The 19,508-nt window shown below is 62.2% G+C and overlaps 1 protein-coding gene across 2 annotated transcripts in view; it reads left to right on the plus strand.

Annotated features, from left to right (window-relative positions):
* Positions 1-4,177: 4,177 nt before the first annotated feature.
* Positions 4,178-19,508, plus strand: part of TTYH3 (tweety family member 3) — a 33,075-nt gene continuing 17,744 nt past the window's right edge. Inside the window, exons 1-3 of one of the 2 annotated variants that reach the window (XM_019031366.4) lie at positions 4,178-4,535; positions 19,117-19,286; positions 19,379-19,490. In XM_019031366.4, coding sequence (XP_018886911.2) covers positions 4,413-4,535; positions 19,117-19,286; positions 19,379-19,490 — 405 coding nt within the window. In that variant the 5' untranslated portion in view covers positions 4,178-4,412. The remainder of the gene's footprint in view (positions 4,536-19,116; positions 19,287-19,378; positions 19,491-19,508) is intronic. The other variant, XM_004045036.5, reaches the window with a different exon arrangement.

A 19,508-nucleotide genomic window follows, 5' to 3' on the forward strand; every position in this document is an offset into this window, starting at 1 on the left:
CTGCTCCGTCTGTAGAGTGGGGACTAAAGTCCAGCCTCCAGCAACAGTGGTTGCAGGACAGATGGGAAGAACCACACAGCTCTGGGCAGTGACTGTCGGGTCAAAGCAGGTGGGATGGTGGGCAGAGCTTCCTCCATGCCCTGGCCCACACTAGATCCTCTCTCTGGCCTTCTCTCCTTTACCCTTCCTGGAAGCTGGAGGGAGGGACCCACGGAGTTTCTCTTCAACACCCGGATCCCAAGCAGCGTTGCACGGGGGTGAGGTAGGGACTCTGGCTGTGTTCTTCCAGAACCTTCACTGTGGGCCCCTTATTCTCTCCATCCTGGATCCCTTTTACCAAATTCTTCCTCCACAGGCCCCTTAGGAATAGATTTCATGGCCCAAACACACTGCAGGTATTACTCAGTCATCAGCACCTTTTCATCCCATACCATCAGAGGCACAGGGCGCTGGCCACCAGGAAGCTCTGAGAAAGCCGGTGTGTTTGTTTCTGGATTTGCCGTGACAAAGCTCCACAAACTGAGTGGCTTCAAACACAGACATGCATTGTCTCACGGTTCTGGAGGCCAGAAGGCCGAGATCGAGGCGGGGCACTCTGAGGGAGGGAGCGCCCCAGGCTTCTCTCCCAGCTTCTGGTGGCCCCTCGGCGTTCAGGGCTGTGGCGGCATCCCTGAGATTCTGCCTCCGTGTTCACACGGGTGCTTCCCTCTGTGTCTCTGTATCTATGAGTCTGTGTCCAAATTTATCTTTTCTTTTAAGGACACCATCTTTGCATTAGAGAACAGTTTAACCCTGTATGACCTCATCTTCACTGGATTACATTTGCAAAGACTCTCATTTATTTATTCATTATTTTTTTGAAATGGAGTTTCACTCTTGTTGCCCAGGCTGGGGTGCAATGGCGTGATCTCGGCTCACTGCAACCTCCGTCCGCCCGGGTTCAAGCTGTTCTCCTGCCTCAGCCTCCTGAGTAGCTAGGATTACAGGTGCATGGCACCACGCCCAGCTAATTTTGTAATCTTAGTAGAGACAGGGTTTCTCCATGTTGGTCAAACTGGTCTGGAACTCCCAACCTCGGTGATCCACCCGCCTCAGCCTCCTAAAGTGTTGGGATTACAGGCGTGAGCCTGTCACCCAGGCTGGAGTGCGGTGGCACAATCATAGCTCACTGCAGCCTAGATCTTCTAGGATCAAGTGATCCTCCCGCCTCAGCCTCCCAAGTAGCTGGAACTACTGTGGTGGCACAAGCCACCACACCCAGCTAATAAAATTTTTTTGTAGAGAAGGATCTCACTATGTTGTCCAGGCTGGTCTCAAACTCATGGCCTCAAGCAGTCCTCCTGCCTTGGCCTCCCAAAGTGCTCGGATTTCAGGTATGAGCCGCTGCTCCCGGCCCCTTTCTTCAAAGAAGGTGACGTTCACAGGTGCCAGGAGTTAGGACTTGAACATATCTTTTCGGGGAACATAATTCAATCCACTACATCTGAGTTATCATTTCTTTCTTTCTTTTTTTTTTTGAGATGGAGTTCGCTCTGTCGCCTAGGCTGGAGTGCAATGGCGCAATCTCGGCTCACTGCACAGTCCACCTCCTGGGTTCAAGCGACTCTCCTGCCTCAGCCTCCCGAGTAGCTGGGATTACAGGCATGTGCCACCATGCCTGGCTAATTTTTGTATTTTTTTGTAGAGACGGGGTTTCACCATTTGCCCAGGCTGGTCTCGAACTCCTGACCTCAGGCGATCTCCCCTGCCTCGGTCTCCCAAAGTGTGGGGATTACATGCGTGAGCCACTGTGCCTGGCCCTAAGTTATCATCTCACATCATGTCTGCATCAGACTTTCTGGCTTTATCAAAAGAAAAGGTACAATTTTGCGAGGCTTCTGGAAACAGGGGAAGGAACTCAGGTACCCCCTGCCTGCATGTGTGTACCCTGGCAGGGCTGCCAGGCTGGTGTGGAGGGCACTGGAGTTGGGGGGGGGGGGGAAGCAGGAGGTCTGTTTGTGGCCATGGGAGCTGCTGCTAACAGCAGGAACCAGAAACGATCTCAGGCCATGAGGACAATTTCTGCAGCTGGCCAGGGACTGCCCTATTCATCCCTGGAGTTATGCGACACAGAACTCTGAGGTCAGAGTCAGCCCGGGGCACGGGCCGTGCAGGCGATTCCCTGGCTGTGGAGATGAGGTCATAGGCTGGATGCTGGAGCAGTGTCAGGCTAGGAGTGGGCGTCCTGCCTACGCCACCTGTTCACAGGGAGCAATCAGCTGGCGCCAAAGAAGAGGACTCACCTGGCCAGGTACCAGCCCACTCCAAGTAGGTAGCCTTGGTCTTAGGGGGTTAGGGGGGGCTTCATTCTGCCTGGAGCTCCCACCATCCTTGGCATTGGAGAGAGAGGAACCTGAGCCAGTATCCCCACCCCACCCCAAATTTCTGGCTCTTCGGCCTTTAGGGATGGAGAACGCGACCTCCCCCCTTCTGCCTGGCTGTTATTTCCCAGCTGGGTGGTGTCTCCAAATTATCCAGCGGGTGGAAACCGCAGCTCAGCTAGGCCCTCTTGCCCGGTGCCCTATCACAGGAAAACAGGCGAGTCAGGGCAGTCAATGAGCCAAAGTCCAGGCCTCCTGGGAAGACACTGCCCGGAACCGTCCCTGCCTGCAAAGAGCTCTTCCTGCCAGGAACGACCTGCCTGCCCACAGAGCTGGCCAAGTCGGGCACAGCAGATGGTGGAGCCCGGGTGTGGAAACCTGTTTCTCAGTACACAGGAGGTCCAGGAATAAGGGCCCAGGTGATGAAGCAGAGCCAGGATGCACCCACTGCCCTAGAGTGGGGAGGGAGGCGTGCACCTGGGCCCAAGCACGTACTATGTCCATCCTCCTGGCTCTGGCAGCTCCCATCTCCCCTTTAGCAAAGGAGGAGGCACAGGCATGGGGAGGCCCTGTTAGGAAATTTGGCTGTGTGGCTCCAAAGCCCATGATGGGCCCTCTCTGACAGGTGCCTGAATTTTTAGGCCCCAGGACACCAGAACAGGGCACCGTCTTCATCTTAGGTCTTGACAAAAGACTCAACCTTCCCCAGAGGGAAGGCCGGATGGGGACTGAATCTACCTGCGGATCCACTTAATACTCGTACCTTTTTAAAAAAATTTTTTTTTATTTTTGAGATGGAGTCTCACTCTGTTGCCCAGGTTGGAGTGCAGTGGCGCAGTCTCCACTCACCGCAACCTCCATCTCGCAGGTTCAAGCAATTCTCCTGCCTCAGCTTCCCGAGTAACTGGGATTACAGGCGCCCGCCACCACGCCCGGCTAATTTTTGTATTTTTAGTAGAGACGGGGTTTCACCATTTTGGCCAGGCTGGTCTCGAACTCCTGACCTCAGGTGATCCGCCTGCCTCGGCCTCCCAAAGTGCTGGGATTACAGGCATGAACCACCACCACGCCCTGCCAACACTCGTAGCTTTATCATCCCCTTTTACAGACAATGACACCGATGCACAGAGTGGTTAAGTAACTTGCCCCAGATCACACAGCTCTAGGTGCCCCAGCCAGGCCCTGAATCCAGATCATGTCCATTGTACAGATAGGCCACTCGGTGCCTTGCTGGGCGCTGCGGGCTGTGGGCTGTTGTGTGTGCCATGGGGAGGCCAAGACCAGCCCAGCCCACCAGGCCGGACCCTCGAGTCAAACAAGAAACGTACAAAGATCCAAACGAAGAGCGAATTCATGGAATGAAGCGCAGCTGCATATGCAGCCAGGGTTCCAGCCCCCACGGCCACGTGGAAAGACTGGCTGGCCCGGGTCTTACAGCGCTGAGGGTCGGCCTTCCAGCGCCTTAGGGGCCAGGCGTCCCTCCAAGAAGGCGAGGAAGTAGGCGGAGCTTCTGCCGGCGGACTAATGACGGTACAGAGGCGGGGCCGAAGGGCGGGGACACGTGGAGGGGCGGGGCCATTGGGTAATGGGCGGGGATGCGAGTGGAGGGGCAAAACCATCAGGTAAAAGGACCAATAGAGGCGCAGGGGCGAGCGGGCGGGGCACACTGTGGGGCGGGATCGGCGGGGGATAGACCAATGGTGGGTAAGAGGCGGGGCAGAGGGCGGGGCGCGCGGGGGCTGGGCTGGCGGGCGGCGGGCCAATGGAGGCTCGGGGGCGGGGCCGGCGGGCGGCCGGGCGGGGGCGCGGAGGGGGCGGCGGCGGCGGCGGCGAACAAAGAGGCGGCGGGCGCGGGCGGCCGAGCGGAGCCGAGCGCAGCCGAGCCGGGCCGAGCCGGGCCGAGCCGGGCCGAGCCGGGCCGGGCCGGGCCCAGGAGTGCGCGGATGATGCGGGCGGCCAGGCGGGGGTCGACGGGTCCCTGAAGCCCGCGCCCCGGGCCAGCAAGGGAGCCCCGCGCAGGCCGCGCGCATCCGGAGGCGGCCGGGCCCCGCCATGGCCGGGGTCAGCTACGCGGCGCCCTGGTGGGTGAGCCTCCTGCACCGGCTGCCCCACTTCGACCTGAGCTGGGAGGCCACTAGCAGCCAGTTCCGGCCCGAGGACACCGACTACCAGCAGGTGACATGGGCCTCTCCGGGTCGCGGGGTCAGGGCCCCCAGGTCACGGCCCCCTCCTCTCCCAGGGTCACGGCCCCCATCCCCGAGGGCCTAAAGACCCCTCATCCCCCCCTCCAGGGTCACGGCCACCTCCTCCTCGCAGGTACCGGCCTCCTTCCTTCTCGAGGGTCCCTTCTGAGTCCTAGGACCCCTTCCTCCAGGGTCATGGCCTCCTCCTCAAAGGTCTAAATACCCTCCAACCCCCATTGAGGGTCCACGGCCCCCCTCCAGATTCTGGCCTTCCCTTCGGGTGTCACTAAGGCCCCTGGGTTTCATGGAGCTGCCTCTCCCCACTCCGTGAGCCCCCTTGGCCAGTGGAGGGCCTCTCCACCATCACTGTTGGCGGCCTGGTGCTGTGTCCCAGCAGAGACCCCTCTCCAGATGACCCCCAGGCTCTGAGATCAGAGCGGGTGCCTGAGCACATTGGGTGCAGGCAGGCAGAGACTCCTCGCCCACTCACCCCCGACTGGGGAATCCCACTGCCAGGCTTCCAGTGGGTGAATGGCCTGGGCCGCCGCCAGCCCTCTGTGGCCGGTAATGACCCCCTGCTTGGCGGTCAGGCTGTGGGATGTACACAGGGTGCCGTGTGTGGCCATGGGAGACCAGGCTGCCTGTAGCCCCCGGGGGAGGGAGGCCCGGCGGCCAGGAAGCACCGTGGGCCTCAGGCAGGGAGGCTGGAAGCGGCTGAGCCCAGGCAGACCTGGGGGGCGGCTGGGGGCCCTTTGCAGCCCTCTCCCAGGGGAGCCCTTAGCCTGGCATCATGCCAGGCCCCAGCACCACCCCCATCGCCAAGCTACTGTCATTTGAGTGCGGGGCAGGGGACCAAGCTGTGGGCATTTCCTTCCTGCCTAGAGATCCGGATTCCAGAAGCCCCGTGACCAGGGTCCCTGGTCACCCGGAGTTTCTCTCTGGACGGATCATGGCAGAGCCCCGTGGTGGGGTGGGGATGGCTTTGCTTATCAAAATGGCTTGGGAATCCGGTATTCCGCGGGCAGCCTAGCACCTGGACTCTTCAGAACTGCGTTGTCTGTGGCCTCCCGCATCCAGAGGAGGGAGGCGGAAGTGGAGGAGCAGGGCACCTGGGAGCCCACTGCTCCCAGCCTCGCGCTCACTTGCACCCAGGCCCCCCAGCCGAGCCGATGACGTTTCCTAACAGATGAGGAAGGGGGCGAGGGATCGGCCCAGGCACGCCCAGACACAGCAGGGAGGAGGGAGGCGGAAGGATTGGTATAAAATCTCACGCCTGCGTTCTAGAAGCCCAGCCCTGGGGGACCGTTCAGTGTGGGGGCAATGCACATTCAGGAACTTCTGGAACTTATTCCATGCTGATGGCTTTGTCACTTGTCCCTGGAGGACTCTGTTGAAGCTGCAAGGAGGGTGTGCTTCACTTTGGAAAGTTCTCTGCCCTGAGGGTTTGGCCCATTTGACAGTTCTGAAGCTCCGGGGCAGCCCTGGGGCGTGGGGGGGCGGCTGTTTCCTGCTGCCCCTTGGGCTGCCACCTGCCCGAGCTGCCAGCCACAGTTGGACTTCCTTCCAGCCCTCCGGGGTGCCTGCATTCCCACGTTCGAGACAGGCAGTGAGAGGGAGTGAGGGGCGATGATGTCTGCAGCCCACAAGAGCCTCCGGGCAGTAGCCAGGCCCCTCTGCTCAGCCTTACCTGCCTGGCCTCCAGCAGGGTGCTGTGGCCCTGGGAGGCCCTGGCTTCTGCCCCCTTTCCTCCCCTGCCCTGCGCTCTGCTCTGCAGTGGGAGGGCTCTGACTCACTCTCTCTCCTGCCTCATCTCCACAGAGCAGAATTAGCCACTGAATAATTCACGATGTGGAAACCGGCCTGCCTCCATCCCCCGCCGCCTCCACTCCCGGCTCTTGGCGAGGGGCTGTGGCGTGAGCTGGTCCTGGCATGCGTCCTGCCCCTGCCCTTCCAATACTGGTGCTTTTCGGCAACTGCTTGGTGTCTCTGAGCCTTCGTTGCCTCATCCTGAATCTGGGCTGGCCGTGCCTCCTGTGTAGGGTCACCCCTGGGAGGCAAGGGCCAGGAGCCCCCTTCCTGGGAGAATGGGCAGTGGGTGGGGCTGGGCTGTGGCAGGCGCCCCTTCCTGCCTCCCCTGGTGAGGAGTTGCTGGCTGTAGCGGGGGGTGGACCCCTCACCCATCCTGACTGAGGGCTCCCTCTTAGCTGTCTCTGTGCTGCCCCAACCTGGGCTGTGCCCTGCTGGGGAGTGGGCATCTGCCCCGTGGTTATGAGGGCGGGGGGATGGAGGGGAGGTGGGGCCTGGTGTTGGGAGTTGGGGGTGTGGCACGGGGGACTGGTCTTTGTCCTTTGCTATTTCTGGCCCCCGTGGTCTGCTGTTGGGAACCCTGGTGAAACCCCCGGAGGGACCAGGGCCAGGTCCTGTTTCAAGGCCCTGCGTGGGACTGCCTGTCACTAGTCACTTCTCCCACAGCTCCAGGAGGTGGGGAGAGTTGTCCATTGTACAGATTAGCAAACTGAGGCTCCGAATCACATAGTGAGTAAGTGATGGGGCCACAGCCCTGCTGTAGGTCCCTCGTCCGGCCCCCCGAGGAGCCCCGGTCAGCCTGGAGTTGCAGGCTCCCCGGATTCCCCCACGGCTGCCTTGCCGCTGGGGGTGTGACCGTGGGATTAGAAGCTGATGGGGGCTGAGGGATCTGTGGGAGGGCAGGGGGTGGAGGGGCATCTGGGGTCGGCTCTATGCAGCTCCCCAGCCAGTGACTGTCAAGAGGGGCTCCCGTGCTGCCTGAGCAGCTGAGTGAATGGGGGGCTGTTGTTCACAGGAGGGAATTTGGAGGCCCACAGGAGGCCTGAGACTCCCTGGTGGCCCCGCAGCTGAGCTGGCAGGGCTGGGCCTGAGGCCTCTGGCGTGGCCCGGGGCCAGTCAGTGCTGCATAGTGAGTCCTGAATGTCAAGTGGGTCTGGCTGTCCTGGCCCCGGGCAGGGGCCCTTGAGGGCAGCAGAGCCTTCTCTTCAGCTAGAGCATCGCAGGCCTGCACCCTCGCTCTGTCGCTTCTTCCTGCGTGACGTTGGGTGGTCCAGACACTGTCCTGGGCTTTATTCGGGGGAGGCCTGCCTGCTCAGCTCCCACCAGCCCTTCGTGACCCCGTGTCCTCAGGCAGGGATCAAGTTCATGCCCACTGACCTCAGCCTCTCTCTCGGGCTGTCTCCTCCAGCTCAGGGCAGGCCAGATGCAGGACAACAGCTATGGACTGTGGTGGGTTGCGAACCCAGGTGGTGGGAGCCCAGTGGTCAGGGAAGGCTTCCTGCAGGAGGTGGTGTTAACTGGCCTGCCATGGAGGTTTCAAGCCCGGCTGCCGACAATCAGAGGGTTAGGATTTGCCTGCTCCTTTCTGACTCCTCCATGGGTGGTGCTGGCCCTGGCAGGTGATGGTTTCACTGGGACATCTGCCTTCCAGGGCAGACAGTAGGCCCTGCCTCAGTTTGCCTAGCATGGGGGACGTGTTTTCCACTAGAGCCTGGAATGCCCAGATGTTTCTGTCGAGACCTTAATGATAAGACTGAGGTCACCATACAGAGAACTTGGGGAAGAGCTTCTGGGCTGGGGGAACGGCAGGTGCAAAGGCCCTGAGGCAGAGAGAAGCTTGAGCCTCGGGGAGAGGCCTCAGCCCCACGTGCCAGAGGGTCGCTCTGGTCTGACTGCACACGGGGAATGTGCTGCCTCAGGAACTGGTGAGCCCTCTGTGCCAGGCTCTGTGCCAGGCACTGTGCCAGCCCAGGCTGGATGGCCACTCAGAGGGGATCTGAGCTCTGGGAGTAGGGCCAGTGTTCTCCTAGCAGAGATGGGAGCCCGGCTCCTAGGAGCACAGCACCTCTGTCTGTGCTGCCACAAGGCGAGGTCAGCCTCATGCCCAGTTGCAGCCTGGGGGGCAGTTCCCTGGGGCAGGGCTGGCCTGTTATCATCCTCCCCACTCATCAGAAGGAAATGAGTTCTGGTTAAAACGGTAGTGTTGGTCGCCTGTCGCCTGTCTTGTCGTTTACGAAAGCAGTACACGTTCATGGAACATTTGGGGAAAAGGGAAGAGCGTGAGACAGAAGCGTCCCTCCAGTTGGGTTCAGTCCAAGCGCATAGAGCTGTAGGGTGGGTGTCCCCGAGAACTGGAATCCTATTGCTTTTGACATGTCTCATACTTTGGACCGTGTTCCAGATGCTTGTCCAGCGTCCCACGGTGCCAGGCAGGATTCTGTACCTACAGGTGACAGAAGCGGGCCAGACACGGAGCCCCCGGGGAGCTGGGCGGAAGCTTCAGGAGCAATCCCTGAGTGGACAGGAGCTGATGAACTAGGCTGGGGGCGTGCAGCGAATGGGACCCTGCATTGGGGGGTGGAGGTGGGCAGGAAGCCCCTGATGGCTGGTCCCAGTCCACTCAGGATTTCCATCTTGGCCGGTGTCTGCATTCCTGGGGCGACTCCGATTGGCCCAGCTTGCCTTTTGGCCAGGGGGTGTGAAGCTGTGGGCCCTGGACCTGCTGGGGGGTGGGTGTCAGGCCACCCTTGGCCCGGCCGCTGCCCGCATCAAGGGTTCCTGTATCTGGGCTCCTGGTTTTTGTGGTTCTGAGGGTACTCTGGCCACCTCTGTCCCCAGGAGACTCTGGGGTTCTCAAGCCCCTTCCTGGGAGTGCAGCCTGGAACCCTCTAGAAGTCCCTGAGGTCTTCACGGCTTTTTGTAGGTGTGGATGTTGGGGTGGTAATTCTTGCTCAGGGTGCTGGCTCCCCGATCTCCCCAGTTCCAGCATCACCAGGAGCCACTCCAGTCTGTGTGTGCGGGACCCCCTCCTGCCCCCCACTCACCTGAGACTCTAGGGCCCCTCTTCTGGGCATCTCCATGGTGACCCTTCTTCCTCCCCTGACCCCTGGGCAGGGCCCTGCCAGCCAACCCCGTCTAAGGGATTTGCAGTGTCAGCCGCTCTGACCCCCGGCCGGGGGCTCTTGGTCAGGCTCTGGGGGAGCGGGGAGCCCTGCAGCTTGGTTCCCCAGGCCACGGCGGCTCTCCCCGGATGCTTGTGCTGCTCGTTTCTAAAGCACTTTTCTTGGAGAGCCACCCCGTGGCCCTGGGAGGTGGACACTGTGTCCCCGACATAAGCAGAAACGGGGGCTGGCCAGCATGGGGGGCCGGAAGACTGGGCGCGGGCTCCAGCTGCAGCCCAGCTACGTCCGTCCCAGTGGACACGGCATCAGCACAGTTCGTGAACCCAGGGGTGCAGGTTTAGGGGGCTCAGGGGCATCTACACTTCCCCCACCTGCCCCACCGTCAGTTCTGCTGAGGCCTCGGCTAGAGAAGAGGAACCGAGTCTGCAGCCAGGGGCCTGGGGTCAAGGACATGGGAAGTGCCTGACGTGGCCACTGGGGAATCGGCATGTGACAGCGGGTGGATGGTGGGTGTGGGAGGGTCATAGGAGGGCCTCCTGTACCCGGGCCTGCCGCTATGTTCTGCAGGGAGCCCACCCAGGCCCTGTGCTGGGCCTCACACCATCCGAGGGGGCTTCTCACAGTCTTGGGAGGCTGGCTGAGACCTGAGTCCTGTGGGGCAGCACCCACTGTGGCTGGGCCAGGCCCATGTTGGCCGAGGGTGTGGGAGGAAGCCGGGCCACCCACAGAGTGCCAGTGCCTTCGGCCTCTGAGGAGGGTACCAGCCACAGTGCCCCTAGCCGTTCTGCCCCCCTTGGGCCTGTGCACGCTGGCTGGGTTCCTGGCCATCGTGGAAGAGCACTCCCAAAGTTCTGGAGTGCACCCAGCTCTGAGCCCTGTAGCCCTGCGTCTGGGGTTCGGCCGTGCCCTCTGGGCTGCCTCTCCCTGGTAGGGAGCTGATCCCGGAGATGGGGCTCCAGTCTGGCGGCTCCTGGCTGAGTCTGAGGCCTGGGGCCTGGTCCCCAGGCGGCTGGTGCAGAGGGCTGCAGACAAGTGGGAAGAGCAGGGGATTTTCCGGGTGTCACGCTGGGAGATGTGTCGGAGCACGGGGACCAAAATAGACACGCTTGCTGCAGCTCTTTGGTGTCTGTTCCTTGCACGAGGGGGAGGGCAGGCGTGGGCAGCGGGAGAGCTGGGGTCCCCCGGCTACAGGGTGCAGGAAAGGGGCCCAGCCTGTGGGGAGACGGGCAGGAGTGGCTCTGAGCCTCAGCCCCAGGGCTGCCTCTCTGGCCTCCTTCCAGGCCATTCCTAGAGGGTGAGGGCCAGCCCAGAGGGAGCCCCGGGGGGTGTGGGGCAGTGGGTGTGCGGCCATGTGCAGCCTGGCGACCTGGACCTCGGACCTCAGGAGTTGGGGACAGGGACACAAAGTTGGCCCCGACCCCGGCTCCCACGTGGCCGCTGCTGGCTGCACGTCCTCCAGGCACGGCCAGGAGCTCACCGTCATGGAATGCGTGAAACCCAAACCCAGCCTGGTGGAAAATCTGTTTTTAATTTTGGGCCAGTGTCGCTGGGAGCCTGGGCCGAGTGTGCTATGGGTAGGGGCTGGGGCCACGTGTCCAGCTTGGCCGCATGGGGGGCTGAGGCCTAGCCAAAGACTGTAACCCTGGACTCCCCACTTGTGCAAGGGGACCCACGAGGCAAAGGTAGGGGGACCCACTTCCCAGTGGCGGGCCCCTGACATGGGGGTGGTGGTAGTGGCTCGCACACGCCGAGCCCACCCTGGCCTCCCCAAACAAGTCTTGGCCCTAGGGATCCCGCCCCTTTCCTGACCCTGGCCCAGGACACCTGGGGGGTTCTCACAGTGCTGGGGGCCAGAACCCCTCGGTCTGCATTGGGGTGTGGGACCCCAGCCAGCCTCTCAGACACCCCCAAACCTTGTTGCTTCCTCTGGAGGAGGGGCCTTGGGAGTTCCAGGGCTGGAGTTCAGCATCCGTGGAGGCAGGTGGGGGTCACTTCCCTCCCACTCCCACCTCTCGCCTGCCACGTCCTCCCGGAGCCCCGTGCTGCTGCCACACGCACAGGCTCAGGCCAGGGCCTGGCTGGTCCCTGCTGCCAGTGGATCTTCGGCATGCAGGAGACGTTTGCCGCCTGGACCCTGTGCCAGGCCTTGGCTGACACTGTCCCCGGGCCAAGAGTGCCCTCCCCTACCTGTTGCGGTGCCCACGATGCTCCCCACAGCGGGAGTTTCAGTGACCGCCTCGTTCCTCTTCCTGCCTCCCACAGCCTCCGAGCTCACAGGGCTGGCACTGTGGGCACAGGGGAGCCCCTGACCTAGCGCGGCCAAGCTGTCTGTCCAAGCCTGGGCCCCAGCACCCAGCGCAAGCTGCCGCTAAGATGCCCTGGAAGCTGATGCTCCCAATTAGCCCGGAGCCCAGCCACGACCACAGCCGTCAGTGTGGGGACTCCGTCCCCATCCAGGAAGCCGGGGGTGACTCTGTCCCCACTGCAGTCAGGCTGTGTGGCCGTTACCATATTGTGTGTCTGTCACATGCCGGCGCCTCTGGTGGGGTTCTGGCCCCTCAGTGGACTTCGTGCTTGGCTTCTGTGGAGCCTGTCCCTTTCCCTCCTCCAAGCTGTGTCACTTCCACACGGAGCTGGCACGAGGGGTGGGGCAGGGCTGGAACCCACCTTCTGCCCACCCCTTCTCTGGCCACCGGGGGCTGCTTCTCCTGCCACCCCTGCTCACCGTGCCCCGTGGCTGCACCCCTGGGGCTCGCTGGTCCCTCCCAATGCCACGGGCAGCCATCATCCTCAGCTGTGGTCACGCTGCCTGGCCTGCCAGGCTCACCCGCCCCCACTGTGTGACTGTGGACTCTGGAACTCCCTGTGTCTAGCAGCGTGGCTCCAGGACACGGGCCCTATGTCTTCGCTTCCCTCCCTGCTCAGGGTGGACCCACAGCAGTGTCCAGCCAAGGAGCGAGCAGCTGTGGCTGGAATGGCAGGGTGGTGGGATCGTGGCCACTGCCTGTGGCTGGGGCTGGAGGCTGCATCGGGCCAAACTTCTCATCAGAGTCCCTGTGAGCACCCCCCAGTGGGCCAGGGCCTCCTCAGCCCAGCCACGTGCCACGGTAGCCCACAGGTTGGTGGCACAGAGCGGCGTGTGGGTCCATGGCGCAGGGTAGCGGGGTGGGCAGCTGCTCCCAGGGGTGTGCATGTAGAGCAGCCGCCTGTGTGTGTGTGGGGGGACGTGTGTTCCACAGGCCGGCCCTGACTTGCTGTGCACCCTCCCAAGTGGCATGCTTCCTCACACGCTGCCAGGCCCAGGTACTGCCACCAGGTGCTCCGGGAGCCACCAAGATGCCCAGCAGCAGCCACCTGTGCAGGTGGCAGGCAGTGTGCCCTGCCCTGCTGTCATGCATGGCCCTCCCGCCTTGGCAGCCTGGTGTGGTGTGGCCTGTGCTGGCGCTGCGCCTGGCATTGCGTTGGGGGGTGCCTGTGTCTGTGTGGCTGATGGGAGTCACGTCCAGACAGGGCCTGGAGGCAGAGTGGGCATGGCCAGGAGGCCGCGGCAGGCGTGGGGCACAGGCCTTACAGCTGCCCGTGCACGTCGTCTCCTCGAGTGTCCTGCCCCGTGGGCCATCCTAAGGCCTTGTGGCTCACTGGGCCCTCCCTTCTCCAAGCAGGGCTGGGTTGGGGCCACCCACCTGTGCAGGCAGCCAGGTCAGGTTGGGGGTCTCGCCTTACAAGTGCGGAGCCAGCCGAGGTTCACACAGAGCAAAGGCTGCAGCCCCGGGTTTGGGCCTGGGTCTCTAATACCCTGGGGACATCCTGGAGGAGATGGCCTGTGTCTGGGGACAGTGGGGCTTCCCTGAAGGGGAAGGCTCCAGGCCCAGGGACAGCATATGCCTGGGTGTAGAGGCCACAGAGCCCTGCCCCGAGCCACACCCCAGCCTTGCCCGCTCCTCGCCAGCCAGTGCCCCAGGCGTCCCTGCCAGGCCAGGGAGGTCCCAGGGTATACTGGGATCCTATCAGTAGCAACCTGATCTGGGACAGAGGAAGGCTTCAGGCCCCGGCTCTCTGGCTGGCTGGGTGTTTCCAGAGTTGGTGGGGTTTTGGGGGCTGCATTTTGGGGGCTGCAGGGCAGTTGGGGGAGTCTGGGCTCACGGTGGGAGGGGGCATCCCCCGTGGATGCCGTCTGTGGCTGTGGGGCTGCAGGGGCTTGGAGAACGAGGGGGTGGCCCAGGGCCGAGACCAGGAGCCCTAGGGTGGGGGCAGGGGGACTGAGGCTGCAGGAGGGGGTCGCCCCCAGCCCCCTTGGCACGTGCGTGGCAGTTGAGTCCTCTCCGTGTGCTCCGTGGAACCCAGCGTGCAGCTTTCGCCTCGCCTGACCGAGCCCTTACATCACTTCCACCACAGACGGAAAATTCCATTTGGTCAGAGCCCAGCTGCTGATCAGACAGTTCCCATTTTTTCTCTGAATGGGCCAGGGAGGGGCGGAGGGGCCGCCAGCCCGGTGGAGAGAGGTGGCTGGGCCACCGTAGGAATGCCGCTGGCCCGGTGCCCCGCAGGAGACCGTCTGCTGGGAATCTGGCTTCGGGAAGTGGGTGCAGAGGTCAGGCTGGCCACGGCACGCTCCCTGCAGACAGCTGGGCTCAGGCCTGGTGCGTTGGGTGCCGGGGCTCGGACGTGGGATGAAGCAGCTGCCCGGTTTGCTGAGCACCCTGACACCCAGGCTCTGCATGCTCGCAGTGGTGGGCTGGGACCCGGGCAGCCCAAGTGGGCTCCCTTTGAGGGAGGCGCCATCTCCTTCCTCAGTTGGGGGAAGCCAAGTGAGGCTGTCCTGGCAGGGGCCCCGAAGCCTGGCCTCTGGCCACCAGGGGCTGAGGAGTGAGGCTCTGTTTGCAGCTGGCCCCATCCAGGCAAGAACAAGAGAAAGCTGCCTCAGCCAATCGCGGTGCTCACACCTGTAATCCAGCACTTTGGGAGGCCGAGGCAGGTGGATTGCTTGAGCCCAGAAGTTCAAGACCAGCCTGGGCAACATAGCCAGACCCTGTCTTTACAAAAAAATTTTTTAAAAATTAGGGCAGAGGCCAAGCACAGTGACTCACGCCTGTAATCCCAGCACTTTGGGGGACCGAGATGGCAGATCACCTGAGGTCAGGAGTTCAAGACCAGGCTGGCCAACGTGATGAACTCCCCGTCTCTACTAAAAATACAAAAATTAGCCAGGTGTGTTGATGCATGCCTGTAGTCCCAGCTACTCAGGAGGCTAAGGTAGGAGAATCGCTTGAACCTGAGAGGTGGAGGTTGCAGTGAGCCGAGATCATGCCACTGCACTCCAGCCTCAGTGACAGAGACTCTGTCTCAAAAAAAAAAGAAAGAAAGAAAAAGAAAATTAGCCAGGCATGGTGATATGTGCCTGTGGTCCGAGCTACTTGAGAGGCTGAGGCAGGAGGATCACTTAAGCCCAGGAGGTTGAGGCTGCAGTGAGTGGTGATCGTGCCACTGCACTCCAGCCTGGGCCACGGAGCAAGACCCTGTCTCTAAAATAATTTTTTTCTTTTTTTTTTTTTTTTTTAAATCGTAGACTTGGGCTAGGTGCGGTGGCTCACATCTGTAATCCCAGCACTTTGGGAAGCTGAGGCGGGCGGATCACTTGAGGTCAGGAGTTTGAGACCAGCCTGGCCAACGTGGTGAAACCCCATCTCTACTAAAAATACAAAATTAGCCAGGCATTGGTGGCGGGTACCTGTAATCCCAGCTACTTGGGAGGCTGAGGCAGGAGAATGGCTTGAACCTGGGAGGCGGAGGTTTCAGTGAGTCGAGATCACACCACTGCACTCCAGCTTGGGCATCACCAGTGAAATTACATCTCAAAAAGAAAAGGCCGGGCGCGGTGGCTCATGCCTGTAATCCCAGCACTTTGGGAGGCCGAGGCGGGCAGATCATGAGGTCAGGAAATCGAGAGCATCCTGGCTAACACAGTGACACCCTGTCTCTATTAAAAATACAAAAAATTAGCCACGCGTGGTGGCGGGCGCCTGTAGTCCCAGCTACTCGGGAGGCTGGGGCAGGAGAATGGCATGAACCCGGGAGGCGGAGCTTGCAGTGAGCTGAGATGGCGCCACTGCACTCCAGCCTGGGCGACAGAGCAAGACTCCATCTCAAAAAAAAAAAATTGTAGAGTCCCCGGTACTCCAGCTCCTAGGCTGCCTTTTCTGTTTTTCTCAGCGTCTCTCACCATCCAGCAGGCTTCACAGTTCACTTACAATGATGCTGAGTGCCTGTGTTCCCTCACCACCCTGCAGGCGGCGCCAAGGGCAAGGGTGCCTGGTGCTTAGCAGCCTCTCCCCACCGGGCATGGGCATCCCCTGCCCACTGCCCCTGGGCATCAGCCCTCTGCACCAGGGCAGTGCCATCTGAGGGATGGGCTTGCCTCGCCCAGATCCTGTTTGGCCAGGGCTTATCTCGCTCTGCCTCCGTTTTCTCATCTGGCAAGTGGGAGTGGGTGGCTCTGGCGCCACCGAGGAAGTGATCTGGACCTGGAAGCCCTTTGATGTACGCTGATGCCCCGAGCTCTGGGTGGACATGCCAGGCCGGTGGCTGCGGAGGTCACAGCGGGGTCCCTGTTTAGGCTCTGCCTAATGTGTGTCTGGGATTGACCTGCTCTTCCAGTCCCTAGCTCCTCACCCCAGGAGGAGTTTCCCTGCGAGGCTCTGAGTCCCAGATGTGGGGTGCAGTACAGACAGGCCCTCCTAGAGTCATGTCCCACGTGAGCACAGAGTCGGGGGAGCGAGGGTGACTCCAGCCAGGGACTGGGGAGGCCTCTGCAAGTGGAGAGCAGAGGGAGGGCTCGCTGGAGGAGTCTGACCAGCCCGGGGCCAAGATGCGGCTGGTTGACATGGCCCCCAGGCCATGGGAGCCCAGGGGAGGCCCTGTGGATGGAAGTGCAGACGTGGGCATGGGTCCTGTGGAGCTCTGGTCCCGGGGGGCATGGTCAGCTGCCCCTACAGGTCTGTTCTGCCCTTGGCCTCTGAGCTATAAGGAGGGTACTGGCAGGGCCTGCAGTCACAGCCGGTGGGGTCAGCACCTCCACTCCATTCCCAGCCCCGCATAGGCAAGGGCAGACCCAGGGAGCCCCAGAGCGTGGCTTTTCCAAGCTCCCTAACGTTTATAGACAACCCACTGAGTACAGAGCATGGGTACCGTGCTGGGACTGTTAATGTGAGGCTCCGCCAAGTGACTGGACTGTCTCCGCCTCCCTGTGTGATCTTGGGTAAGCCCTACTGGGCCCTGAGGACCCCTCTGTGACATGAGCTCCCTGGGATCATGAGACCGCCCTGAGCTGATTCAGTTTCAGTGGCTCTGGTGCCAGCCCTGGGTCCTGCCCCCGGAGGGTGGGGGTGCGGGACCCAGCAGTCCTCCTGCCATTGCAGGGGCGGTAGGCACTTGTGCATGGCTGAAGGAGTGGGAGGGTGCCCGCCCCTGATGCTCTGCAGTGCCCAGATTGCTGGCTGCTGGGCAGCCGTGGACACACCGGTGTGGCTTTGGACCATGGCGGCTCATTTCTGGGTGTGCCGGGCTGGTCAGCACCTCCCTGGCTGGGTGGAGGTGGAAAGGCCGCCTTCGGGTGTGGACGTCGGCCGGCTTCCTGGAGGGCAGGACACGCCATCCTCCCACTGCCTGGCAACCGTCTCCTGGGAGATCCAGCAGCAATCCCATTGCCCACTGTGGCTGAGCCTCTCATCCCAAGGGGGGCCAGGCAGGGGACCATCTGCCCCAGCAGCTCCCAAGGCTGGGGTCCCAAGAGGGCCACACTGCTGAAGCATTGAGATGCGGGGAGGGATGTGTTTCTCTGCAGTAGTGCCAATGAGGGCAGTGCAGGTGTGCCTGGTGGCCACCCCACAACACTGAGGGCCCCAGCTGCTGACACCCCCCCATGGGCACCCCCAAGTTAGCCTCTAGGTGGTAACCCTGGCCCCATGATGAGGCGCAGCCCTGTGTCAGCTCCCCATCCCTCCCCCGGCACAGGAAGTGTGTGGAGGTTCTGGAGGGCTGAGCCGGGGGCAGGGCTATGCTGAATCCAGGGACCTGGGGTTGCAGGGCCTGTGTGCTTTCTCTGTAGCTTCTATGAAGCCCAGTTTCCCTGTGGATGAAATGGGGTGAGAGCACTCGGCCAGGCAGATCGAATGCAGTGCCAAGAGAAGGGACAGCTCTGGGGCCACGTTACCCTCCCTCCCCGCAGCGGGTGCTCAGGAAATGTCACTGTTGCATCAAATTAGCCACTTCCTGTGGGGGTCGCCTGGCCTCGGGACAGGGCAGCTCTGGTGTTTGTTCTGTGGTCTGTCTTTTGTGTTCAGAGACCTGGGGAGAGCCACACCGGAAGGCCGTGCTTGGAGCCAGACAGGGCTGTGTGTCCGATGGGGCGCCTGTATGCAGCCTGTAGCAGTGTGGGGCCAGCCCCACCATCTCATCCAGCGTGGGGGCACGCCATGGACAGTGCCCACCCCTGAGTGCAGCTTCTCGGTGCACAGACCCCAGACAGGATCAGACTCCTGATGGGGCCTCTTCCATGTTCACCCCTCAGAAACACTTTCATGGTCAGCAAGAGGGGGTTCAGTCCCCCACAGGCTCCCAATTTCCCTACCAGACCTGAAAACCTCAGGACTACAGCTGGGGTGGGGGATCCTGCCAGGACTCAGGTAGGAGAGTTCTGGGCCTGAGACGGGGACGGGCCCTGGGGTCCTGGGGCTGTCTCGGGCTGGGGGTGAGGACAGTAGCTGATGCCGGCAGCCCCCTCCCCAGGGCTTCGCTTCTTCGGGGGAGCAGCAGCACTTTTTTTTTTTAGACAGTGTCTCGCTCTTGTCGCCCAGGCTGGAGTGCAGTGGTGCAATCTCGGCTCACTGCAACCTCTGCCACCCGGGTTCAAGTGATCCTCCTGCCTCAGCCTCCTGAGTAGCTGGGATTACAGGCACCCGCCACGAGGCCCGGCTAATTTTTGTACTTTTAGTAGAGATGGGGTTTCGCCATGTTGGCCAGGCTGGTCTCAAACTCCTGACCTCAGGTGATCCGCCCGCCTCGGCCTCCCACAGTGCTGGGATTACAGGCGTGAGCCACCCTGCCCAGCTCAGCAGCACTTCTTTCTACAGAAGATAAACCAGGCTCGGAGAGGTGGAGGGACCTCCCTAGTGGGGCTGTGGCTGCAAAGATGGTGGCTCACCAGCAGCGTCCTCGTTTGTCACCCACATTCTCTGGCTACCTCCATCCAGCGCCTCTCCTTGGGGCCTGGTGGGGCAGACGTCCTGAGCACCTGCCCTGGACTCTGGGGACCCGGTGGGGAGGGGACATGTGCCCTTGCTGGAGCCACGGAGGCCTGGAGTCGGTTCACCCGGCCCCTCCTAGTGGCTATGGAGTCTTCATGCTGTGCAGCCTTGAGGATGGCGAGACCGGGGTCCCAGGTGTGGGGTCCAGGCCTGGGTGACCCCAGGTGCATCACTGAGGTGGTGGGAGACTCCATACCTCACCTGCAAGTCGGGGATGGGGCCCACCTCCCAGGGCTGGGGGCAGGATTAAATGGGAGTCTGCGCCAGGTCCCCTGCTGGGGCGGGGCGTGGGGCTCTGAGCTGGGGGTCCACCCCTCCAGCGCCGCTTCCTGCCTGCCCTCAGGCGCTGCTGCTGCTGGGGGCCGCCGCCCTGGCCTGCCTCGCCCTGGACCTCCTCTTCCTGCTCTTCTACTCCTTCTGGCTGTGCTGCCGGCGGCGCAAGAGCGAGGAGCACCTGGACGCCGACTGCTGCTGCACGGCCTGGTGTGTCATCATCGCCACGCTGGTGTGCAGGTGAGCGCGGTGGGGCGGGGCCAGAGGGGGCGGGGCTGGAGTGGGGGTGGGTGGGTGGGCGGGGCTACATCTCACGGCCCCGCCCTCTCCAGCGCCGGCATCGCAGTGGGATTCTACGGCAACGGGGAGACCAGTGATGGCATCCATAGGGCCACCTACTCGCTCCGCCACGCCAACCGCACGGTGGCCGGGGTCCAGGACCGCGTGAGTGGCCGCGCAGTT

The sequence above is a fragment of the Gorilla gorilla genome, chromosome 6 (genome assembly GCF_029281585.2).
Source record: "Gorilla gorilla gorilla isolate KB3781 chromosome 6, NHGRI_mGorGor1-v2.1_pri, whole genome shotgun sequence".
Lineage (NCBI taxonomy): Eukaryota > Metazoa > Chordata > Mammalia > Primates > Hominidae > Gorilla > Gorilla gorilla.